This window comes from Taudactylus pleione, unplaced genomic scaffold (genome assembly GCF_031769625.1).
Source record: "Taudactylus pleione unplaced genomic scaffold, aTauple2 ptg000244l, whole genome shotgun sequence".
Classification (NCBI taxonomy): Eukaryota; Metazoa; Chordata; class Amphibia; order Anura; family Myobatrachidae; genus Taudactylus; species Taudactylus pleione.
The window spans coordinates 9,210,104-9,237,922 of record NW_028284646.1 but is presented as its reverse complement, the minus strand read 5'-3'; the positions used below and the strand labels follow the sequence as shown (position 1 = coordinate 9,237,922).

The 27,819-nt window shown below is 42.8% G+C and overlaps 1 protein-coding gene across 1 annotated transcript in view; it reads left to right on the top strand.

Annotated features, from left to right (window-relative positions):
• The window catches only part of DLGAP2 (DLG associated protein 2), a 415,366-nt gene that overhangs the window by 152,677 nt on the left and 234,870 nt on the right, over positions 1-27,819 (top strand). Inside the window, exon 2 of the mRNA XM_088479755.1 lies at positions 19,271-20,346. Within this exon, the coding sequence (XP_088335881.1) occupies positions 19,342-20,346 (1,005 nt within the window). The 5' untranslated portion in view covers positions 19,271-19,341. The remainder of the gene's footprint in view (positions 1-19,270; positions 20,347-27,819) is intronic.

The window sequence follows — 27,819 nt, the reverse complement described above, 5'->3', positions numbered from 1 at the left end:
GTATTAAATCAATAGCCCGTCTAGTATTATCCGATGCCTGACGTCCAGGTATAAAACCGACCTTATCCGGATGTATCAAATAAGATAGTAAAGGAGCTAACCGTGTCGCTAAGATTTTAGCATAAATTTTCAGGTCAACGTTCAGTAATGAAATCGGCCTATAGTTAATACATTGAGTAGGATCACGATCTGGCTTGGGGATCACCATGATATCGGCCCGGGTCGTATCAGGAGCAAAAGAAGCGCCCTCTAAAACATCATTATGTAAAGATGTAAGATGTGGGGCAAGTTCCTTTGCAAATAGCTTATAATATTGGGCTGTAAACCCATCGGGTCCAGGGGCAGCAGAGGAACGCATTGATCTAATGGCAGCTACTGTCTCTTCATTTGAAATACGGTCATTAAGAATATTTAATTGAGATTAATTGAGATTCCAAAAGAATAGGCAAGGAGGTAGAGGACAAATATGAGCGTACCCCCTCGGCTCCAGCAGAAGTGGGAAGAGGAGAATCTAATAATTATAAAGGGAGCTATAAAAGATCCGAAATTCCTCAGCCATAACTTCGGGATCATAGGTAAGAGAATCAGAAGATGGGGAGTGCAGTTTGTCTATCGCACTCAATGCCTGCCTGCGACGCAATTTATTGGCTAATAGTGAATCAATTTTGTCAGCTTTATCATAAAAGCGTTGACGAAGTTTTTGCAAGATAAGCGCAGCGCGTCGAGACAGAAGGGCATTAAGCTGACCTCGTAGTTTCTCAATTTGGGTTAGCACAGAGGCGCTAGCGGATGTCTTATGTTGAATCAAAAGTACTGAGATTTGTGACTCAAGGGAATGAATTTCTTGTGCAGACGCTTTCCTAACCGCTGAGGTTTTAGAGATAAGAAAACCACGTATAGTAGCCTTATGGGCTTCGAAAAGGATACTGGGAGTAATATCAGGAGAGGTATTCTCTTCAAAATAGCTGCCAGTTTTATTTCTAGCAAAGCGGAGGGATGTTGTAAGAGGGAGTCATCAAGGTGCCAATTATACTTCCTACGAGGAGAACGATATACATCTAAGAGAATATAGATACCTGCATGGTCTGTCCATGTAAAAGGAGAAATATCGGCTTCCGTAACAAGGGAGGTAATAGAGGAGGAAATATGGATCATATTGATCCTGGAATAATGTTGGTGTGGAGCTGAAAAATGAGTATAGTCCTTGGCATGGGGATGTTTAAGATGCCAGGTATCACAAAGGCCATAATGTTTAAGGGAGGCCAGTAGAGTGCGAGAAGCTCTAGGAAGAGACATCCGGGGGGAATTTGCAGGGGGATTAGATCTATCCAACAAAGGATCAAGAATGGTATTAAAATCCCCAGCCATAAAAATATGGCCCTGTGCCACTCTACTAATACGCCGAAACAGTGAGTCGAAAAATTCGGGCTAGGAGCGTAAACTGACACCAGAGTGAAAATCTCAGTACGGAGGGAACCAATCACTATAAGGAATCGACCCTCTGGGTCTATCACAGTTTTTATATGGACAAAAGGGAGATTACGTCGAATTAAAATAGCCACCCCACGTTTTTTGCAGTTCGCTGAAGCAAAGAAGGTCTGGGCGAACCACCTACCTCGAAGCTGGGAATGCAGGCCCGTAAGATGCGGCTCTTGTAAGAATACAATATCGGCTTTCTCTCTCCTACAAGCCCCCAAGAAAACAGTGCGCTTCCTGGGAGAGTTAAGACCGTTCACATTAATAGATAGCAATTTAAGAGACATGGAAAAAGATGTAAAGAGATGCTACACACATAACACATAGAGGTAGTACATCAGAAATTCGGCCCAAATAGAGCCAACCTTGAGGAAAGAAAAAAGGGGGGGGGGGAAATAAAAAAATAAAAATAAAAATAGGAGAGAAATACAGGAGAGAGCCACGGGGGGAAAAAAACATAGAAAAGCCACAGAAAAAAATAACAAGAAGAAAAGAGAAACAGAGAACCCATTTGGGTAGAAACCCTGGTAAATTGGGTCCCAAATAAGAACCGCAATATAATCAATCAACAAAACATTTAGCAAAAATATTAAAGGGAGCATGGGGGTAGTGGAAAGACCGTCTAACAGAGTCAGAACTGCCTGGACCATTGCCTATAAGATCGGCTATAACCAGATCGAACAAAGATCCCTGTATCACAGGGATCATAAACCTGTGTCAATATATAAAAAGAAAAATAAATGGGAGAAACATTGAGGGGAAGATGGGGAAAAGGAAAAGGGGAGGGATAAGGAAGGGCAGGGGGGGAGAAGAAAAAAAAAAAATAATATTATAACATAACATAACATATGGTCGCAAAGAACCAAAAAAGGAGAGGACTGTTAATTACAGTGCAGGGGTATTAAACCCTATCATAAAGAAAGTGATCAATCATGGAGTAACCACACATTTCAAAGTGATATCAGAGTCCTTAGGTTGATGACGAAAAACCATTGTCCAATCCGGCAACGGAGGTTGAGAGCGTTGTGGCTTAGGAGAGAGTGTAGTAGTTACTGGAACAGAAGTTGGCGTTGGGAGGAGATTAAGCTTAGCTAATAATTCTTGACCTTGAGTAAGAGTCTTGACATTATGCATAGAGTTATTTGCTGAAACCTGGAGCATAAAGGGGAATCCCCAGCGATAACGGATATGATGCTGTCGCAGAATCTTAGTAACCGGCTGGAGGTCTCGCTGTTTTTGAATTGTGGAGGGGGCCAGGTCCTGAAAAACTTGCAACTGCATATCTTGAAACGGAATCACTGGAGAGTCTCGGATAGCGAAAGTAATGAAACCGGACAATGACATCCCTAGGTGGTTGAGTAGGAGAGGGCTTTGAACGGAGCGCCCTGTGAGCTCTGTCACACAGACAATCCTCCTCTGTGAGATCTGGGACTATATGTTGAAAAAAGTCTTTTAGAAGTGATGTTAAGGAAGAACCAAGGACTGATTCTGCGATGTTACGGATGCGTAAGTTATTACGGCGAGAACGATTCTCCTGGTCTTCTTGTCTTTCTTTGAGTGTCTCCATTTCCTCATGAAGTCTAGAGAGCTCTTTATCAAGGCGTTGTTGGGAAAGGCAGAGGTCGTCCGATTTGGTTTCCAGAGCGTCTGTTCTGTTGCCGAGGGACGTAAATTCCGACTTAAACTTTGTTATAGCTTTAGATAATTCTTGCTTAAATGCAGATTGGACTCCCTCCAACAAACCCGTCATAACCGCTTGAATTTGGGGATCAATACTTGCATCAGACGAGCATGGAGAAGAGGGAGACTCTTCAAAATTTGCAGTGGACGGTGGAGGTTTTTTACCTCTCTGCGACATAGTGAAACAACAATAAAAATAAAAAATACGCACAAAGAAAAAAAAAGGGAAAAGAATTTGGTGTGATGAAAAAAAGGCAAAAGGTTCTACATTATCGATCCAGGCAAACTGAGTGGAGATACTAAGCCTACATCTTTAGCTCGTGCACCTAGGGAGGAGCGTTAGAGACCAAGAAAAAAAAATATATATATTTAAATATATATGTATATCTAAATATATATATATATATGGTGGCAGGTGCCTCTTTAAGAGCTTAATGTAATAATTGCCACGGGTCACAAGAGGGGGCCAGTGTGTAATAAGTTGCAGATACCAGCACCAGAGTTAAAAATATATCAGGGAGAGAACAGACAAAATAAGTGATATATATTAACCCTGTGAAGCATATGTGAAAGGGCATGTACTGATAGATATGCTGGTTACCAGATGCTGAGAAAGGGCCAGCAGTTCTCAGTATCTGAATTCAGTACCAAGGCAGGGGAGGGCTGACAAAACAGGGCTATATAGAGAGGGAGGTAACACACTCTCCCCGCTAGGACTCACCACCCCTCTATCACTCCAGGCTCTCCAGAGTGTCCCACAACAAGGAGGCTCCGCTGTCAGCGTATAGGGCTCTGAGGTCAGTAACCCGGCTGATACGTGTTAACAGCAGGGAAGAGATCCAAGGTAGATGTTGCCCTAGTGCGCATGCGCACGTCGTCGTTATGGGTCTCGCACCAAAGGGGGCATGCTGTCGATGGGGGCCGGGGGCATTTCCCATGGGAACGCCTACCATCTGGGGCCGGCCCCACTGACATCACTAGTGATAGAGCCAAAAGCACTCCAGGGCTTGCGGCAGCGAGACCCTACCGCAGGGTCTCGTTGCAAGCCCGATGGTCGCGATGGTCTTGACCATCGCGACCATCATTTTGGCCGCTCGCTATAGCTGTGGGTGGTCACAGCTATTCGAGCGGCCAGGAGGCCGCTCCAAAAAGGAGAAGGGACGGCCCTGATTCAGAGCGAGAGCTCTGAAAGAGCGTCCGGCTCTGAATCAGGGCCTGTATTCCAAATGAAATCTGTTTCTGTCAGGATGTGCTAAGTAGTGATTTTTTGATCTTGCAAATAGGTTTCAGGTAAATGCAGACAATCTTGAATCCAAATAATAATTTTGTATTCCAAAGGGGATCCGTTTCAATCAATATGCAAATTCAGTGACCTCTGTCAACATGAATTTCAGTCAATATGTGCTAGACAGCAATTGAATCATACAGGGGATCTATCCAAATAGGAGTATATACTGAATAGATGGTATTATACATGCAATAGATCCAATGGTTATTGGATACTTATACAGGTATGATGCAAGTTGGCAATCCGTTTCTACGCAGTATATATATTTATATTATTATTTTTTTCCAATACAGCTATATATTGCATATATTGTTTTAGAATAAACACTACTATTTTTAAATGTGTCATTGACGTTTTAATTTATTATTATTATTCTACATAAAGAATTATATAGTCTAAAGGTGAGTGCTGGAATATACCCTTTTTGCTTCCTAAAAAATCATTCTATATGAACAGGTTGGTGAATCCCTGTTACATTTTCCCAGCAGCTACCATTAGACTAAATAGGTTAAGCGCAGCCTTACATATCTGCTTTCTTCAGCCCTGTAGTGTTCCCTCTGGCCAGTTTTGTACCATCTGTTTTGTTAAGAGCTGATCAGCAGAGGTCCTGGCTCTATGCAAGTGCCAGAACCGTGATAACCGTGAATATTGAGGGTTCAAGGGCAGGGATACCACCAAAATGTTTTCACTAGCAAAATATGTTATTTGGTAACATTTCATTTTAAACTCAGACACCCCTTTAAGCATTTAACACCTCAATTTAAAACCCTTTTTAGAGAGCACAGCAGGGACACCGAACCTCACTCCCCAGCCCAGCACATACTGCTGTATGCTGAGCTGCGGTGGGTCCAGGGAGGCTGCTGCTGAGCTTAGCAGTAATCTCCTCTGCCTGCATACAATGTGCGGAGGGGGAGGTAAAGTGATTCAATTGATTATTATTTTTCATACTTTTTTATAGTGGGTGTGGAGATGCCTGCACGATTAGGCCTTGCCCTCTACAGTACCCAGGCCCAGTACCACTTTCTACTGCCTTCTGGAACACAGTGTCTTCCTACGGGAGCAGTTTAATTTCGCCACAGCCCCCTGCATCTCATAACAACCTAAGCTATGTCACTACAGTCCCTTACATTTCACCACAGCCCCCTACATCTCATAACAACCTACGCTATGTCACCACAGTCCCCTACATCTCATAACAACCTACGCTATGTCACCACAGTTCTCTACATCTCATAACAACCTACGCTATGTCACCACAGTCCCCTGCATTTCACCGCAGCCCCCTACATCTCACAACAGCCTCCTGCTACTTACTACTAACCCCTGCATTTCACCACAGTATTCTATATATCTTCACAGCCCCTTGCATCTTGCCACAGGCTCCTGCTTCTAACGCCTGCTACTGGTATGGTACTTACCACAGCCCCTTTCATCTCACTACAGGCCTCTGCATCTCACCTCAACTTCCTGCATCTCTCCAGTGCCACCACAACCTCCCCTGCAGCTGACTAGGGTCCAGCCACTGGGATGTGCTGGGAAGGGCAGGAGGATCATGGATGAGAGATATGTATTGCAGCTACCGTAAGCATCATCATTAGTCTGTCCCCAGGGCTGGGGCACCTGTGCATATTTCTGCAGCCTTCATGTGCAGCCCATCCCTGCTGCCAAGCATGGCGATGAGCAATGTCCTCCTGCAGTGGCGGCTCCAGAGGTGGGGCTGCAACTCTGTCCAAAATTTATTATAGGAAGCAACACCAACTGCCACCCCAAAAACTTGCAAACATTACCGGCTGGGACTCACTGGTAGTTGGTGTGGCTCCCCTATTTGAATTTTGGACTGTGCTGCATCGCTGGAGCCCCCACTGGTACTCTGTATTTCCTGGTCTTCCTGTTGAGCTTCCTCGCCATTGTGCCCCTATCTGAGAACAGCGCTGACTTCCATGGGAGTTGCTTCCTGTTCATTGAGGGTGCGGTTCATTGAGGGTGCGTTTCTGAGTGGGAACATCACTCTGGAAAGTAAGCACTTTACGGTGGAGGAGTGGTGGCCAGAGTCCGCCAACAGGTTCAGTGTAGGGATGGACATCGGAATCTCTTGGTTATTAACCATCAATGTTTTTTTTCTGATGGTAGTGTTTTTAACATTTGATGGTGACAGTTCAATGTTTGTCACCATCAAATGGAAATCATACAATGGTGTTCCAATCTTTGTTTGTTTTTTGAATTCCTGATAGCCATGCCTCCCCTGGCTACGGTGTCTGCATCAGGGCATCTTCATGGGTTAATTGGAGGCTGTATTTTACTCTCTGTCTGTCTCAGACGTGACACTACTCAGTCTCCTCCCTCTAGGCTGCTACTAAGCATTGCTTGATCTGATTGGCTCTCACTGTCTCAGAGAGCCAATCAAAGTGTAGCCCTCGACTCCACCAGTTAGTCACTCACACAGCACAACAGTTTTTTCTGTGACTTTCTTCAGTAAAATCATCACTGCTTGGTTCACTTTTCTCACATATGAATGGGTCATACACCTATTTCTTTCTCAACCAATGCTGTATAGAACAGTCAAAACCCCATCAAAATCCATACAGGGGTTCAAGAGATTAGACCGAATGAACAGAAAGTCCCCTAAACCGGGGACTTTATTTTACATATATATATAGAGATCTAATTCTAGTGCTCAGAGCATCAGCTATATGATAAACCCTCTCCTGTGCTACAGCTAAGCTATAAGGCTGGTTTGCAAACCTTTCAACAAGTAAAATCAAATTTTGTTTGCCCCAAAAGATTCTGTTGGGAACATATGAACAATGGATACTTTGATGTTCCTCGCCTAGTATTGCTGTGCAATCAATTCTTTATTATTATATTATATATGCCTGTACCATAAAAAGTAGTGGTAGCAATACACTAAACTGTTGTTAGGTAGAATCGAGGCAATCTCTTTGGCTCAACAATCTATTTTTTTGTCCTGACCAACAAATATGTTGACATTTGTGAGGAATACTTCTGTTGCACACTGGGCCTTCTTCTTAGTCGCATACAAAATGCGGATTGCTGCTGCAGCCAGATTCACTACCTTATGCTAATGCGGGTAACCGTACGGCTTCAAGTATACAGCCGAACAACCCACTTTTTTTCCGTACATAACTGTCATCATTAGAATTGGCACTTACACCTGCCACATGCCAAGCGATCCATCAGAAACAGGTGTCCCTTCACTGTATGCGTGCCTCAGAATAGCACGGAACTCTGGCTACAGTACAAGCCCACGACACTCCCATGAGATGGATTGCCGCCCTTTCCTGGACGGAGATCCGGGCAAAATCCGTCCAACCAAAACTTGCCTGGAGATATGCAAAAATGCATATATTCGATACTGCACAGATAGCTAACATTTGCTATTTGTTGCTGTATAAAGAGATGCATGAGACTCAGAATCAGACTCTGTATGCACAGTTTGTAGTACTTGCTTTATAATGAGAGCTGAAAATTAAGTGTGTTTCATTTGTAGGAAACTTTTTTTGTCATGTTCTGCTGCTGAAATGATGTTTAGCATGTCTAGGAGAGGTACATTCAAAGTGACAGTAAAGTTTTATACTGGTGATATTTGAGATGACAGTAAAGTTTTATACTGGTGATATTTGAGATGACAGTAAAGTTTTATACTGGTGATATTCAAGGTGATAGTAAAGTTATACTGGTGAAATACAAGGTGAGAGTACAGTTATACTGGTGAAATACAAGGTGAGAGTACAGTTATACAGGTAGTGTTTAAGATGGCACTATAGTTATACTGGTAGTATTCAAGGTGACAGTACGTTTAAACTGGTGGTATTCAAGGTCACAGTAAAGTTATTTTAGTGACATTACAGGTGAGAGTAAAGTTATACTGGCGGAATTCTAGGTGACAGTAAAGTTATACTGGTGGTATTTAATGTGACAATAAATTTATACTGGTGGTATTGAAGGGGACAGTAAATTTATACTGGTGGTATTTAAGGATACCGTTCAGTTATACTGGAGATATTCAAGGTGACAGGAAAGTCATACTGGTGGTTTTTAAGGTGACAGTAAAGTTATATTGGGAATACCCTGCTGAGATTTAGAACATCTTTCCCCTCCTCACTGGCAGGGTATAGAAAGGCAGACACATTTTGAATGTGATACATCCCTTCACTTACAGCATGCATAGTGGCATTTAGTGACAACGTATGCATGTACAATTGCGATTAAAACCCCAAGGACAGATATTCCAATAAGAGTTGTACTGTGCAGTGTGAGGACTTCAGGGTATATGACCCGGGAGTCTTACTGCACAAGATTTGCCTTCGGCCATTGCATGCACGAGCTGCGGGGGACACTGTGAGGGATCCTATTGTAACCCTCATGGGTAATTTTCCAAAAAGAAGCCTACAGGCTTCTGTTAGGCAACGTCATCTATAGATGCCATTGCCTATCGGGTCCAAACTCTGAAAAGTTTTGCTTTCCAGAGTTTGATACATATGGGGACAGTGGTCAAACCTCTGAAAACAGATGAGACATGGCATTGAGACTCTTTCCTAATACCATGGGAGACTGCAGATTGAAATAGAGGAACATGTATCAAATTTTCTAAAGAGTGGTGCTTCTAGCTATCATTTATCTAGTACATGCCGTAAAATGATAGACAGAAGCTGGTTGGTTGCTATTGACAACTGCTCCTCTTGTCCACTCTTTAGAAGTCTTGATACATTTTCTCAATATTTGTTAGTGGATCATTCCTTCCTGGTCCACATCCGGTCTTCTCACGAAATCTTAATAGTCCAACTGATAATACAGTGTGTTATTTTCCATCTATACAGTAGATAGGCTGCCTAATTATTTGTTAAATATGCATCAGAAATAGTATCAGTACTACATTCATACATATCTAAAAAACTCTTGCGTACAGACCCGCTATCTAGTCTATCTCACATTCATACACATCGGTGATTAATAAGTTATTGATGACAGGAAGAAAGGAATACATCTAGCAATACCGTGATCTGGGGATTTTTCACTTTTTTTTTTATAAAGTAGGTATGTTTTAGTATATAATGTCTACTGAGAAAGGTTTATTTTAAAAGGTAGAAAGATGTCTTTTTGTCAGTGACCTTATCCACATCACTGTTTTTCACACAAATGGAAATTCCTCCTAATTTACTGCAAATCAGGGCAAACATCCTGATCATGGGACAGTGGGTCAGTCCACTAAATCAGCACTGTCCTGCCTAAATCATGATGGCTACGATGTGTATTTAATACTCAGCCAATGTAAAGCATAATACTACTACCTTAAAGAAAATATTAACCCTAGTTACCATAGGTACTGCTAACTGACTTATTTGTCCCTATGTATCATGTGGAAAGTTAGTTCGATTACACTTTCACTGTAGTGGCATTACTCACAAACACACATTCTTTGTGAGGTCCTTTTCTCAGCCAGTCACTGAGGTCAGTGGGTGTGGTACTAGCTCTTTCAGGGGAGGATGTTGTCTCCAACTGTCCATTGTAGCAGACTTTTGGTATCTCACTCTTAAAAACAGAGAACTATAAATATGTCCTGCAGTCGGGCCAAAAAGCCCCTCTAAGCGTGCCAGTTCTAGTAAGACTTTGCTAGCATCGGGGTTGTTTTTGCAGCTTTTTTTGCAATAAATGCGTCTGAGTCACAATAAGATGTGACTAGGATGCACCAGCAAACTGTGCTGATTAATTTCATATGTGACTTTTGTATATCTGTGTGCGACCAAGTCACTGAACTTGTATACGAAGTGCTATCATGTAGTGGCTGCAGCTTTTTTCATTCCTTGTTCCGTTGTGCTTCATATACACACTCACGTTATGGCACGTGCCATTTCCCCAGCGATTTCACCAGTATAACAGATATACAAGTGTCACATATCAAATTAATCAGCACAGTCTACTGGTGTGTCCTCGGCAAAGAAAGACGCTTGTAGAGTAGCATGGGACCTGGCAGCTCACTCGAGCCAGACAAGTCACGCTGCGTGGCCTATTGATGCTAGATGTATGAGGACAAATCTTTATTTATTAAGCTGTTTTACCCTGATATTCATGTGGAAACAGATGTTTCCACATGAATATCCCAAATGTAGATAGTGGAGCTATTTAACCCTTGTTAACAGGGGCGTATCTATAATGGCACACCCATATTATCTAATACTTACCTCTCCGAGGTCCCGCGTCAGGTGTCTCAGCCCTGCACAAAAAGCAGCAGCCATTTTTCTGGCGTTTTGCGCATGTGCAGTGAGGAAATCGCCAGGAAAATGGTGGCCGTGCCATTTCCCCAGCGACCTGCGTATGTGCAGTAGACTATGGGCACACTCTAGTGCCCAGAGTCTATTGATACTGCTGCCGGCGGTCAGACGCGTCAGTTTGCTGCTGGCCGCTGGGGAGAGAGGAATGGGTCCTGGACAAGGAATGAACATGGACCCCCTCCTCTCATAATAAACCCCTGCTTGTTAAACACTTGTGCCGCTGAATACAGCTCCCCATAGTCCTGTATGGGAACGGTGGTCTTCTCCAGTTTAACAAGGACTCAAAAGTTGAACTTGGTAATGTAATCTTTGTCCTCTTTGACCAGTGGCAAGAGGATAGGTTTTTCCATTTGCCAGTACAGTTACTTATCGGAGCACTATCTCACCTCTCACAACTTTTTTCACATCATTTGTACATTCAAGTTTCTATTATTTTATTCTATTTTACTTAATTGTTTCCTTGCCTATCTAAGGAGATTAATGCATTTTTTATTGATAGTGCCCATTTTTTTTTATCACACCTCCTAGTGCAGCAAACTTAACATGTATGGTGTAATGTAATTTCATAAGTGAATAACCAAATGTGGATAAATATGTGCTTATGTGACCCAGAGAAACATCTGATTCTGTTATCCTTTTTTCGATATGATTCTCAGGGGTTAATTTACTAAGCGTTGGGTTCTAAAACTCGGTGCTTCCAATTGTGTTTCTGACCAAAATTTAAAAGGGCAATGATTTTACTAGCATAACGTGGCTAGTAAAAACATTGGGCCTGATTCAGACTCGCTCGCGAGCGCTGTGCGCTCGCAAGCGGGTCAATGTCGCCCTAGTACGCATACGCACGATGGAGGGAGCTCCGTCGTGCGCATGCGCGAGACCCGAATAGCGACAGCCAAGCTGTCGCTATGGGTCTCGCACCAAAGGGGGCGTGCTGTCGATGGTGATTGACAGCACGCCCCCTTTGGTGGGCATGCCGGGTGCGTGGCTGCCCAGACGGAGGTGTTTCCATTGGAACGCCTACCGTCTGGGGCCGGCCCCACTGACATCACTAGTGATGTCAGTGGGAGTGCTTTTGGCTCTGATAGAGCCAAAAGCACTCCTGGGCTTGCGGCAGCGAGACCCTACCGCAGGGTCTCGTCGCAAGCCCGATGGTCGCGATGGTCTTGACCATTGCGACCATCTTTTTGGCCGCTCGCATAAGCTGTGGGTGGTCACCCACAGCTATGCGAACGGCCAGGAGGCCGCTCCAATAATAAGTAGGATGGCCCTGATTCAGAGCGAGCGCTCTTGTCAGAGTGTCCGGCTCTGAATCAGGGCCATTGTCCTTTAAAAAATTTGGCATAAACACGATCGGAAGCACCATGTTTTCCATCCTGAAATAAATAACGAGAACATAGTGTAGCATACATATGATGATTTTCTAAAAGCACACATACAATAAAAAAAAATCATATAAAGCTTATCTGACAAAGATTGTCCAGAGGAAGCTCACCAGCCAACTGTAGAATTATGGGCTGACGCATTTCGTCTTGAAACCTCCACAATATCATCCAGACTTTTTCAAAGACACACACATACTGTCTCCTGAGCTCATATATATATATATATATATATATATATATATATATAGTTTATATACCCCCATTCATTAATGAAATTATTAACACTTCTACTACTACACGTATATAAATATAGTGAATATCTGTCAAACCTATTATAAAGTTGCATATTTCCAAGATTTTTTATGTAATTGCACTTTTACATACACTTTGGATTTACTGATGCAAAATTCTTCTGCTTTTCAGTATTGTATATACCTAGAACAAAAATATAATGATGGTTTTTGATGATATGCAGAATTCTCCAAAGTTGCAAAGGTATTAAATACAGTGTTTTTCATTAACGATATGACATCTCTGGCCTACAGAGTTAAAGACAGAGAACTGGGCAATTGGAGTTAACGTGGATTTATGTCAAAGGGTTATGTACCATATAGAGATACAGTGCATATAGTTATTAAAAGATTAAGACATTTTTGCTAATTCATGCACCAAACAAGATAAAAGGCACATACACTGTATGTAAAAGTATAACTATACATTAAGTTTAATTACACACAAATAATGCACATAAAATAAATAGTGTATTAGAATTCCCTGTATTTTATGATTATGCCACACTGTAAATGTGCTTAACAATAATATATTGGAGTCATATGATGCTTTGGGGTTACTAAGAAGACTGCTGTTATACGTCAATACAGGAGCACATGTCTCTGTACACACTGTTTGTGCTTGGTACAAATTAATGAGGACATTAATCTGGGAAATGTGTAGAACAAGCATATCTGCAGGAAAAAAAACTTGCTGTTAGTGTATATGAGGTTTGTACAGCCAGAAACATTACAGGAGGCTTTTTATTTTTTGCCAACTTAATAAATGGGCATTTGTCATGTGAATATAAGGAAAAAATGGTCCACCATTAGATCTATGGGTGGTTGAATGTCTGTGGCCTTAATAGAGCTTGTACCTGACCTCAATGGTTTTGCTACCACGTGCAAAAGTTCATCCTGACACCACCATCTCCCTTTAACCCATTAACCCTCTTATTTTCTCTATTTTTTTTTCAGTGCTTAGGTAAAGTATATCATTTCAAAAATAGAATTCACTATAAATAATTTAGAGAGACAAGATATCATTTTGGTTCAGCGACCCATATGTTACTCTGACCTCTCCTAATGCTAACTCTGGCCTCCCCAAGTCCTCAATATATCACTTCATATGCCACCTAACATGTCTCCACATGCCACTCAGATCAACCCACATGCCATTTATAACTCACAACATGCCACTCAGACCATCCCACATGTCACTCTGACTGCTCCATTTGCCACTCCATGCCATTCATACCACTCAACATACTACGTAGACATCCTTACTTGACACCATCTTACATGCCTCCACATACTAGTCAGACCTCCCCACATGCCTCTCTGGCATCCTCACATGCCTCTCTGACCTCCCCACATGCCTCTCTGACCTCCCCACATGTCCACCATATGTGACTCACTTTCAGACAGAAGTGTCTTTTCCTTATTGATATAAATTATACATCTATTTAGGCTATATATTTATATTATATATAGCACTGTACTTCCACATTCTAGAACACCATTTTACTATCTGTATAAACAGTTTGATCTGCCAATATTTCTAAAGAACTGCAGAACATTATTGTCTTTGATATTTTAAGACATTTGTTTTGGAAGCCGATCATTGCATTAAATGTCCACAGGTCAAGGCCAGTCTGTAACCAATGATAAACCAGTACCACAGTATTAACTCTGATCCTGTTTTCAATGTTGCACTGCACTGTAAGGCATGTTCCTCACTTGATGATGGCATACATGTACTGCCCCACTTCTTTACCACAGAGATCTGTGCATTTAGTGTCAACTAAGTCTTAGGTTTGTCTATCGACAGTGTAACCATCATTTGTTAATCGTTTTTAACCTTTGGAGGAAATCTATCATTGGTATGGGGCAGCTCATGCACAGAGGAAATAATACCGTGGCTGGACATGTACAATACAGAAGGTGTTGACGTTTCACCATCTGACCTCTTCCACCGATGGTAAAGACTATTGGTGGTAGATAAGCATAAACGGTTGATGGTCAACCCTACTAATCCTGCACAATTTAAGTTTTCATGTTTGTTTGGATAGGGGTTGCATGGCTAATGTGAAGTAAAGAGTGAGCTGCAAGTGACTGAACTATTGGTGATCCAGCACGGTGATCCCTGGTTCTGGTTGGATGGAAAGGGATGCCCAAGGCACATTCCCTGGGTGCCATCAAAATGCTGCCAATCATCCTGTATCTACTGGCGCACCTCACAAATGTTTGGAAGAGGGTGTACTCCCCCTTGTTTCACCTCCCTTCTGTTATGACATCCTTGCATGCTAACCATGTAAAAAATGTAAGCATGAGAACTTTAGACTATATCTTCAGAAGACAATACAAAGCTAATTTTATTTTCTTTGTTTTTTTGGACTTTGCCAATGATTGACACCATAACTCTTCACAACAGCATCCAAATGCAGCATCTAAAGCTTGCCCTATGTCACTCCGCAACTAGGAAATCACTTCTTCATCCAATCAAATGTGCTTAAAGCCTAAACATTTTTTAAACATTTTTTAAAATCCACTACATGATCAAAGCCTACCAGTCTCCCACCTAATTCCAATCTTTCTGGCCCAGCCTGTCTCTGCGCAAATCTGGCATCTTGTCACCTTCCCTCGTTTCTCAGCCTTGATACTTCCCTCTAAGTACTCATGATCAGAACCCTCTCTCCTCCTCTCTCCTTGTCCACTTATGCATTGTCTGCCTGTGCATCCTTGCTTCTCACATGTTCAGTACTACACTTTAGGTTTGTTCTCTAATTGGTATTTTACTTCTTATATATTAAGCTTCCTGTATTTTGTTGTGAGTGCATTAATGCTTTTTGAATGTACTACACTTTGCCTGTCTTGCTTGTTTTGCATTTAGCATGTTAGATCTACAGTACATAAACATACTGTATTTCAAAGCTACATCTAATAAACAATAAGTGCAAATGTGCCATATATTTGGACATGTACATTTCCATTAGTACATCGTGGAGGCAGTCCCAATGTCTTCTATTTTACTGTGTTATGTAACTACTATTTGAGGATGGAACCAGTTATATCTTCCAAGGAAAAAATGAATCATTTTAATAAATGTGGTGTTGGGTCACTATGGGATATGAGATCAAAACTGTGTTAAATGATTTTATTAGTACAATATTTTCCCCTTTCCTATGCAGTGCAGGCTGCTATATATGCGTTACAATCTAATATCTCTGCTTAGAAATAGTATTAGCTACTGTATAAAGATAATAGACAGTGTTGGGAAATTGTGTTGCAGTACAGTGGTGATTAAGCTGTTGATTCACTCAATTAAAGACATAAATCCATTACATGAATATATAAATGTTTTGCTCAAAGCAAGAGCAGTGTAAAATATAGTGGTGTGCTAATGATTATGGCAGTATGGAACTGTGTTGATCTCGGCTGAGTGATAAAAGAATAGCGGGGTTACTGTACATATCAGTGCAGCTCTTGAATTCTTTCAGTGCATATAAAACACATTTTCTTTGGGTCTTGCAGTTCTGTAAAAAATTATAAGTGTCTGAAAGCCTGTGATTTTCTTGTCAAATTTTCTTTCCTGTGCTTTAAGAATTATTTTAAAAATAACAGATCGTTTACTGGTTTATAGCAGGCGAACATATTAGAAAGGTTAAAATATACAACTTCCCAGCTATAATTCCATGATAATACAGTTATAAATGTTGACACTTATTTTGAAGGTTATACAACACAAGTAGCAGGATGAATGTTAAATAGCTGTGACAGTCGGTGTTCCAACATTTTTAACTGGGGAGAAGTACAGTATTAGACTTTTGGTTCTCAAATTCCTCTATAATTAGAAAGTGTTATATTAGCAATAAAAGCTAGTTTCACAAAACATATTAGACAAGAAAAACAACTGTGCACCACTATGGATTTTGTTATTCCAACATGCTTGAAATTACAGAATATTATTGAATATTTAGCTGGATGTAGACGTAAAACATTATTCTAAAAGCTTATGGACCTGGGGTCTGCTGGTGGTATGTTGTCAGTGGTGGACATGCTGCCTAGCTATACTAATATTATAAGAACACTGTGTGTCTTTTTGTTCCAAATTGGCACAAAAACTACTAAACTAATTTTCATAAAAATTGCATCATTTTGTAGAGGAAACTCCTATACATAACCTGCACTTTGTTTCATCTCGATTTGTCAAGTTAAAGCCAAGCAATAAAAAACACAAAATGTATTGACATCATCAATGTAAGAGATAGGTGGGGCATCATGCACGCAGCCAGTAAGACACTTGAATAGAATGGAATCGGTATGAAATACCGCCGTCCCTCTGGCCGGCAGTTCGAATCCTGTCCGCGGCAGGCCAACAGAAGCAGAGATCCTGGCAGCGGAAGCCCGACAGCACTGGAAATCCTGATCGTCCGTAGGTAAGTAAAAACTAACCTAAACTAACCCCCTAACCCTCTTTAGGGGTACCTAACCCTAACTTCCCCCCCAAGTGCCTAAACCTAATCCCCCCTGTAAGTGTCTAACCCTAACCCCCCCTTCCCCGCTGCCTAAACCTAAGTCCCCCAGGGGGCTGCCTAACCCTAAGTCCACCCGGGGGTGCCTAAGCCTAACCCTAACTCTCCCGGGGGGGTGCCTAACCCTAAGTCCCCCCCGGGTGCCCTAAACCTAACCCTCCCCTCCCCGCGGCTGTCCGCTCGCGGCACCCGGCATTCCTTCGATCGGGATGCAGGGCGCCTGTCTCCCAGCGTCGGGAAAATGACAGGCGTCTAGATATAGACACCTGTCATTTAACCCTTGTCGGGATAAAGCAGTAGGGAAGCCGGCTTTTGGGATTAAGACAGCCCTTTTCCCGATTGCATCCCGAATAGGACATACTACATAGATGTCTATGTGACATTGGTGTGAGTGGTGGGGGAAGGTGCCGCTGCCATCAGTCTGTATAGCGCTGCTGATCACGTGGGCCACTCCCACAACAGGGCCCCTATGCAAAGCAATACAACTAGACCACATTAAATAATGTTGACAAAAGCGATTTCATCGTGGGCAAAGCCGCGGGCAACGGCTAGTCTGAAGTAAAAGACTATACAGAAGAGTCCAACAGAAGTGTTAACAATGTGGCAGACATTGCTCAAGTTAACTTGGAGTTGGACTTTACAGTACATTCCTAGTTTGATCTCCTGATCTATGATTTTATATTCCTTGAAAACAGAATTTTCCATTTTTAAAAGATCTGAACAAAGTTCATGAGCAGAAAAAGGCAGATGTTTTGTTAGCAAGTGGTCATAATAATTACCTTTTTTAGGGCAGTTCCTGCTTTCTGATTACATGCTCTTCATCAAACCTGTGGCTCTCCAGATGTTGTAAAACTACTAGGCACGGCATACCCTGCCAGCTAACTGGCAAAACACAGGTTGTCAAGGTCCTGCTCTACATAAGAAATCAGTTTAAATGGTCATTTTTTAAGCTACAAAAACATTCACTAAAATCCCCATTTCTTCCTTTTTGTGGTGACATGTAACTGTTTTCGGTCATCTGTAGCCTATGCACATATAAATGCATTTATTTCCATATGAACTGTTGGGTTGTAAAAGTTGATTTGTCTAATGGGATCTGGGATCTGGAAGGTCTGAGGTATCATTTGTGGAATGCTGCTGGCATGCTTGTAATGGACATCATATTGTGCTCAAATTCTAAATCACGATTGAAGTTTGTGGATAAAGATATTTAAAATAAATTAACTAAAAGGGATTAGATTCACAGGGGGTGATTCAATAGCTTTTTTGGGTGTGATAATTAATGAGCGCCCAGTTTGCTATTCAATTGTACTGGGCACTCATTAATTATCACCCTCTTCGCCACCTAAAAGACGAGGTTTAGACGTCTAAAACGGCTAAACCCATCTTAATCCTGGTTAGGGCGCGCTATCTGCGGTTAGCGCGCCCTAACCAGGGTGTTTCAGACACATGTCTGCTCGCGCACTCCTGAGTGCGTGCAGAAATGCCGGCGCCGGCGGCTATTGCGCCCCGACAGAGTAACAATTGAATTGCTCTGTCGGGCATCTAAAAAAAAAAGCTGCCGGCAGAACAATTGAATCTACCCCACATATTAGCAGGTGCAAATTTACTTAATTTTTACAAGAGATTAGGCATTGGCACCATCTAGATGCATTATATACAGTACCAGAAATAAACAAATAATAATGTAATTAAAATATTACCATATATAAGAGTGGCATGTAAATTAAATATAGTCCTCTTAAATAAATTAGGCTTCTGCAAGTGATATTTTATGGAAAAAAAAACTGAAAATTTTAAATTATTTAAGGTGATGGCCCAAAAGGTTATATCAGACAAGGCTTTGAAATTATATTTGCTCTTTTATTGGCAGGTAAATTCTAATTTGTACCAAATGGCATCAAAATGAATTTACTCAAGAACACTTCTCAATTGCAAGGAAAGGATGTGACACCTTGCATGCTCAAGTATCATACAGTAAATGACCATTTGTTTATGATAAGAAGTAGAAAGTAGATGGAACTAAGGGATGTTCTCCAGATCTTTAGAAACTTCTGTAACAGCGTTAGAGCAGCAAACCATTGGTGTAAGTGGAATGTACAGTATGGAGATATGGCCCATTGTATGCTTAAAGAGAACCAAATGTGTATCTATTGTATCTCTGCAAAGAATATACATTTTTATTCCATAGTGACTATTAGCACTTAAAGTAAATATGTTATGTTTGGAGGTAACGTTTAGATGCCGTAAATAGCTTTTTCCCAACCTGTTTAATTATCTTCCGCTCTTAAAAAATTTTTTTTATTTATGGTGCTTTTACTAAATATATTTTAATTTGGCTTTTTTCTAGATCAACAGCAATACTCATGGTCACCTTCCCAGCACTTCAATGAAGAAAAATACTCTCCCGGCCTTAGGAGCATGAAAGGATTATCTGGTAGTCGGAATCCATCACAGCTATGTTCTGGCCATACGTGTGGCCTAGCCTCGCCTGATGATTGTGAACATGTGCATGACCATGGGCACCTTGGGCAAGAACCTAGGCAATCATACCTACTTAGCCCTACAGAGAGTTGTCAAATGGATCACCACCGTTGCTCCCCACGGAGTTCCATTCATTCAGAATGCATGATGATGCCTGTGATGATGAGTGATCATTTGTCTAGTAGCACTTTTCCAAGAATGCACTATAGTTCCCATTTCGAAACCCGAGATGACTGTGCTGTCTCTCACACTAGTAGTAGTAAAATTAACAGAATTCCTGCAAACTTGCTGGATCAATTTGAAAAACAACTTCCTCTTCACAGAGATGGATTTCATACTTTGCAATACCAGAAGACATCCACCTCTACAGAACAGAGAACGGAAAGTCCTGGGAGAATACGTCATCTTGTTCATTCTGTACAGAAACTTTTTACTAAATCTCACTCTTTGGAAGGGTCTTCGAAAGGCAATGTAAATGGTACAAAAGGAGACAGTCGTGGTGATGACCACCATCATGGCCATTATTCAAAGCATAGCAAAAGGAGTAAAAGTAAGGATAGAAAACCTGATAGCAAGCATAAATCTGGTATGACAGGGTGGTGGAGTTCAGATGATAATTTGGACAGTGATAGCACTTATAGAACACCTAGTGTAATGAATAGGCATCATGTAGACCACATATCTCATTGCTATCCTGAATCTCTGCAGGGACACTTTGGAGATCTTTCCCTTAAGACTTCTAAAAGTAACAATGACATGAAATGTTCAGCATGTGAAGGACTCTCAATGACGCCAGAAGGTAAATATATGAAAAGGAGTTCCTGGTCAACACTTACTGTAAGCCAAGCAAAAGAAGCTTATCGTAAATCATCGCTCAATTTGGATAAACCTCTAGTCCATCAGGAAATCAAATCGTCATTGCGGCCATGCCATTACCTTCAGGTAAGATATAGAATAAAATAGGCCGTGCAGGTAGTTGATTTATGTAAGCAAAAATTTACATAAACTTTTATTATCAGACAACTTTATAAAGAGCCACAATTTTCTTAGGTTTCCTCTATGTTGTCATAACTGAACATTCATGTGACCATGTGATTTGTTACCAATGAAATGTAGACATGGATTCTCTATAAATTGTTACATACTTCTTCTAAATAGTGTTCATGATATGTGCATTCTGATGGATTTGTAGGTTTTATGTGCTGTAGGTCATTCCTGATAATAATACTGTAAAACCTTGCTATTGCATGTGCTTTGGTTCTTTCTCCATGTCGTTTAGATGTGCAAATAAGATTTTAAACATTGTGGATTGTGCAAAGTAAAGCATGCAAATAATTTCTTGGTATGTTGATGTTGAGCAAAACAAATATTTATTTTTCTCCATTGCTACTGTAAAGTGCATACCGAAGGCCGGACATGGTAGAAATGGTAGTAATTGTTGACCTTTCAAACCTCTCCCGGTAAATGCACTATTGTTGTTAAAATGTCAAAAGCTGTATTTGGTAAGTGTATACACTTCAAATACGTACAGTATCTCCTCTTGTACCTAAAGAATTTAGCTCTCCAACTTGGTTATCTTGTACAGTTCTGTACTTTGTATAAGTGAAAGACACTAAATGGATTGTTTATTGGCCTAAACATGAACTTCGCACTTTTAGTAATACTTCTCTTTTACTTTATGTTATTTTCAGCAATGTGTTTATATGAAAAGACAGTTATGTAATTTTAGAACCTACGACAGTGGTTCCCAAACTTTTTTGAATCACGGCGCCCTAGAGTATCAGCTTTGTTTTCACGGCACCCCTAAGTCAAAAGTTTGTTATTGAGAAATTCTGAATAAATGTAGTAAAGTAGAAAAGTGAACTAAATAGTGCTGATGGATAGGTTTGTGCTTCTTTTTGTCCACATATTTACATTACATTGACCACAAATAATTTGCTTTGGTGCTGGACAACCAACCTGAGGCACCCCTGCAAGTGTCCCGAGGCACCCCAGGGTGCCACGGCGCAACGTTTAGGAACCACTGACCTACTACTACTACTACTACTACACAGCCCTACTGTGCTCTTTACATTGGATCCCATTTACTCCAGAGAGCAGATTTGTGTGATATCCCAGAACAGTGAAATAAATTCCTACACATATATATATGACTTAAGTAAACAAACCAAAGGCTAAAGCAATATATTTAGAGAATGTTACAGTTTCACTTCAAGGGCTCTATTTATTAACATTATTTTTACTAAAATAAAGTGAAAAAGGGTGATTTCACACCCTTTTCACATTATTTTAGTTTCACCTGTAGTTATTACAGGGCAATTGAAGTAGAATTAGTAAAATTCTACTCTAACCTCTAAGTATCACTTATTTTTAGTAAAGCAGATCGCATTTCCCATAATTGTAATGGGAAATGTGATCCGACCAGAGTTAGTAAAAATAAATTGTAAAAAAATACCGGGGGAAGCCCTGTGATAATAATGCCACCTGGAGGTGGCGTTATCCAGGGTCTTCCCCGGTTACCAGACTCCTGCTCTGCTCTAAAAGGCAGAGGAGAGCCCGAAGTTAAAAAAAAAAATACTTACCTGAGTCTCCCCCGGTTACCGGGCTCCCACTCTGCTCTAACGGGGAGAGCAGAGGCGGGAGCCGGTACCAGTAATCAGCTATGTGGTCTAAACAGACCGCAAGCTGATTGCTGTAAAAAAAAAAAAAAAAAATTGACACACTTTTTTTTACTTACCTGAATCCAGGGACCGGTGATCGGGCCTCCGGTGATGGCTCCTCTCCGGTCAGCTGGTCTCCCTTTAGTGCACTGCGGCCCGGTCATCAGGTGATCGGGTCCCAGTGCAGTATGGGAGATCACCTGATTGGGAAGCCCGGAGAAGATCACCGGAGGCCAGGAGGATGCAGGTAAGTGTAATGAAGGGAGGGGGGTTGCGGGGGGCCGCGATCGCGGGGGCGGGGCTTAGCATCGGTGGGGGGTAGCAGCGACGGTGGGTCGGCGCATGCGCGGGCTCTTCGTTGCGGTATTTTTTCCGAAAATTCCGCGACTAGAGTGGGGATGGGATCCGCAGGGACAGAGCTTTATCACAAGCTCTGTCCCTGCAAGGGATTTATAGTAAATCCCTGTGATATTGCGAATTCACTCGGTAATATCACACTACAATCCGCATTCAATATGCGGATTGTAGTAAATAAAGCCCCAAATGAGGTACGGTTTCACAATCATAGATTAGTGACATAAAGAAAAAATACCAACATACACTGAGGTATTTTGAATAAAATGTTATAGTTTTTACTTGGCTTATAGGTTGTCAAACAGGAAATACGAGGAAAAAAGACAACACTAGTCCTTTGCATATGTGAGAGCAAGAAACATAAGCACTGATACAGTATGTCATCCACTGGAGATGTCCCATTGAGATCAGTTACTTATACACAGAGGCAGATTAAGGGGCCCATTTATCATTCAATATTTGAGGTAAAATCCCTCAAATACAAAGTATCCCTCGGATGTATGATGGAGGGACCGCAGCAGGTATCTGCGGTGCTGCGATCCCTCCATTGCCGCTGGCACCTGCCTCTCCCATAGGTTTCTATGGGGGATGCGATGCAAGCCATTCCGGATATTGGCCCCAGCAGCTAACGCCATCTGAAGATAGCGTTAGCCGCTGTAGCCTATAGGCACATACCGCATATCAGATCCCAGATCCCTCCGCCGGCAATGGGCGCAGCTCATGTGCAGTCCATGGGACTGCACATGCGCAGCAGCCTTGAATGCACTCCAGCCACGTCGCAGGAACGGGCTGCTTTCGGAGCCCGTCACCCTGCATGTGCCGGGTTAATACATCTGGCCGCTATGATCGCATTTTTCAATGCGATCATGGGCAGTACTGCATGCATTGCAAAATTCGCTCATTAATAAATGGGCCCCTAAGAGAGGAGTGGGCCTGTGTGCAATCTCCGAGCCACCATCTCTATTTCCAATGTATTCACAGAGTAGACTCTGGCACTGTACCAGACTGGACACATCCATGACCCTATCTATATTCTTGGTTTCATAGTTGTCATAATTATAAGTATGCACTTGCAGCAGTCCTATAGTCAGTGGTGGGAAGGGCAGGTGCGGCATGTGCCTCAGGTGACAGAGGGAGGGGGGCGCCAGAGCTGCAGCTGTCTCAGCAATTGTAATCACACGCAGAAAGCAGGAAGAGGCACGAGGGGAGCAGTGGCGTAACTAGGGTCTTTGGAGCCCGGGGCAAATTTAAGATTGGAGCCCCCCCCCTCCAAGTTTAGCGCGCCTTCAGCGTGCTGCAAAAAATGGGCATGGTCAACAAATGAAAGGGGCGTGGCTACTGAAAATGGGGCGGGCCAACATGATACGCCACCAATTTCTTGTCAATCTGGGAACATTCCTTTCTATTCCATATGCACCTTACCTATACGGTGGTTTCTCACAATGTGGAACCTCTGAAGAAATACATCCTTCTTGTGACGATGGTGTCTTCAGTCGGTATTCACTATTCATGCAGGTCACATCGTCCGGAAGATGCCTGTTTGTGTAGGAATATTAACAAGGTCATCATCATACGATAGCAGTTCAACCAGACTTGTTCCCCCTGTGTAACTTCCTTCCCCCCTGCATCTCCCAGCCACACTATTATCTCACTGCATCATCTCAGCTAAACCATCATCTCCCCCCCTGCGTTGTCTCTCAACACACAAACACATACTGACACAATTACACACAGACATATACACACATACTGACATATATACACACACTGCCATAGATACACACTGACACAGACACACAGACATACACACACACTATCATAGATACACAATAACACATATACACACACTGACACACACACACATGCTGATAATATACATACATACACACTGACACATATTGACAATATGCATACTGACACACAAGCACATATACACACACTGACACATATATAAACACACATACATACACACAAACACTGAAACATATACACACACTGACAAATATACACACACACTGACACATTTACACACACACACTGACACATACACCATGACACATACACACACAAAGCCTATACAGACACACACTTACACACACACAAAGCCTATACAGATACACACTTGCATACACACAAAGCCTATACAGACACACACACAAAGCCAATACAGAGACACACACTTACACACACAAAGCCTCTACAGACACAATTCCACACACACAAAGCCTATACAGACACAGTTTAGCCATCCAATACACACACCCCCCCTTCCCCCAAAAACGTACCTGTGGTGAGCAGGCAGTGGCGATGGAGAGCGCCGGGGAGGGAGGAATCACCCAGCTCTAGTCCAGGACTGACTCCAGCAGGTCAGGAGGAGGATAGAGCTGGTAGGAAGGCTGCCTAGGAGGGGCTGCGAGCCTCCACTGTAGCTCCCCTTACAGGCAGCCAAGCCAACAGCAGGCTAGCAGGCACACTTGCCTGCTCATTAAAAAGCAGACTCAGAACACAATGGTGGTGGTGGGGAGGGCGTGCGGGTACGATGCCTTGGCCGGCGGCGCCTCCCTCTGCAGGGCTTGCCATGGCACCCAGGGCATGTGCCCCGCTCGCCCTGCCCTAGTTACGCCACTGGAGGAGAGGCAGGCCAGCATACAGTTAACTCTTCCCAGGGGTTGTGCTAGGCTGCAATAGGCTTCACTGCCCCTGTCTCTTCATGGTCCGCATTCCTTCTTACGGGCAAAAGCATTTCCGGTGGGACCTACCTGACAGGAAGCTTGATGATGCTTCCTACTCACAGTGGCTACAACATGAGAGGGACAGAAGACATCTACAACAGGTAAACAGAGGTATATATTATGGTAGGTAATAGTCAAAATTAGGGGATAAGGGGTTACTGCTTTAATGAGGTCAATTAAAAAGAAAGATTTTTATGAGATTGGAGCTGGGAGGAGGTTTACCACAATACATATGGATCGCCATATGTACTAAAATTGTGCAGCAGATGTCTGCTGCAGACCCATGGCAAACAGTCCCCATATAATTCTATGGGGCTGCAAATGTTCCCATATGCAGCAACCTACAGAAACAATAACTTTCCAAAGCTTCTGCCCAATAGGCAATGGCATCTATGAATGGCATCTATGAATGGCATCTATGAATGGCATAGCCTATAGAAGTCTATGGGTTTCTTATTGCAAAAAATCCCTCCATGATCACTGTCCAAACTCTGTGGCTTGTGCATGCACTGGTGATGGCCACACATGTGCATTAGAACTCCTGGGTCTTAATGCTCTATATTAGCAGGTAAGAATCTGTGTACTGTATACCAGTGATAAAAATGCCGTTATGCAGAAAATTACAGATTCTTCTGACATTCATACCCTAGTTAATGAAAGCTGCTGCTGTGGTCCTGGCAAGCCTCCAAACCTTTCCTCAACCCAGAGAGCACACTGTACTACACGCTGAGCTGTCAGTGTTATGACACATGCCGGCAGTGTGGTGGCCGCCCCTTCCCTCTCCTCGATTCCTCTCCTCCTACCCTTGAAGTCTCAGGCTGTCAATCACATAAGAAGCTCCACCCCTCCAGAGTGTGTGTGTGTGTGTGTGTGTGTGTGTGTGTGTGTGTGTGTGTGTGTGTGTGTGTGTGTGTGTGTGTGTGTGTGTGTGTGTGTTTAGGGGGAAATTAACAGGTGCTGAGTGGGTATGTTAATGTGAATAGGTTGATGGGTCCTGGTTGGGAAACTCTTTATGGGAGCTGTGAGGGTGAATTAATAATGGATTTGGGAGAAATGGGTTAATGGATGACGGGGAGATTAATAGATGGGTTCTTGAGGCATTTAGTTACTGAGGGTTAATTGATTCACGGAGAAGTTAATGGTTGCTAAATGGATTAATGTGTACTGACACTATGGCTGAATGAGTTGCTGGGTGTAAACAGTGGGGTGGTTATAAATGGGGGCATAGGTGAATGAGCATATTGGCTGCTCTGACTATACAACACTGTAAGTACATTTAAAAACAGGATGTGTGATGTGTAGTTTTCACGCTAGATTGTTTTAGCAAGGCTCCTTGACCACTTTGCAGATGGAAGAATGTGCCCTGCCCCCTTTTGTAGCATTATGTATACTGAGCTCCTAACAGGAGTCATTTGAAGTGGTGGAGGGTTGTGCCATGCCGCCTCCTGTAGTGAGAGACCGGAGATTGTGCTTGGATGCCACACTTCCTGTGGAGATCCTCTGTCAGCCTCTATGTCAACCTGGCCTGAGGTAAATGCCTGTATTTACATGTGTTATGGTATAATTAAAGGATAAGTGACACTGCTGTGTGGCATATTATGTATTGGGTGCAGTGGCGTAAGTTCATCCCAGAAGCCCGGAGGCATTTCATATACAGATGCACTCGCGGTCGCACACAGAATATAGCCATGCCGCATATCATTTTAATCAGCAGAAGCTGCTTGTACATCCTGTTCACATCGCTGTGTGTGAATAAGATGCATTTGAAGGGAAAAGTTTGCAGATAAAGATGCTCAGCGCTACCAAGTCACTCTGCGCCCACATGTTCGGTGTAAGGCGACTTGTAGCGCATGGAGGATAGATGTATGTGGACACATCTGTATGCATTAGTCACAGATAAGATAGTGACCTTTATAGTGCAATTAGCATGAGGTTCAGATCCTTCTGGTGAAAGCTACCTTATGTGGGTTGGGGAGCCCTCCTGATACCCATGTTGATAGGGAAAACCACCTGCTGTGGTGGCTTTGAGGACTGAGTTTAAGTGAAGATACTGTGGTGGGACTGCCACTGTGGTGGGACTACAAATCACAAAATGCCCAGTCTACTGCCGACTGCATCACATGCCGGGCAGTTGCTCCACCTGCCGGAAAGTTGCTCCACCAAAGATCTACCCCATAGATTCAGTCGCTGGTGCCCCAGGCCCCCACCTCCCATGCCCTCTTACCCGCAGCTCCGTCCGGTGCATCCTTGTTGACATCCAGTTCCTGGAATAAGTTCTGCAGCCACACTTATGCTCAGACCAGCCACTCAGGACCAGTGCTGCACAGCTCACGGTTAGAGATGCTGCCAGGGAGGAGTGGGATGGGGAGTTGTGGGTGAGGGGAGGGGGCACTGGGACTGCTGCATGGGTCTGAGGCTAGGGCTGCTGCCAGGGAGGAGTGAATCAGGGAGTTGTGGGTGAGGGGGGCACCGGACATGTCACACTGACATAAGAAGCTGCTGAGGAGCAGCGACACCCATGAGTAGGGACAGGCTATAGATAGATGGAGGCGGCAGCTGATGGTCTGACACGGAGCTCTCCACTAGTGTATGCTGGCTTCTCAGGTGCCGTGTATTGGGCAGCTGTGATGGTACAATCCTTGTACATAGTTACAGCCATAAGTGGGGTG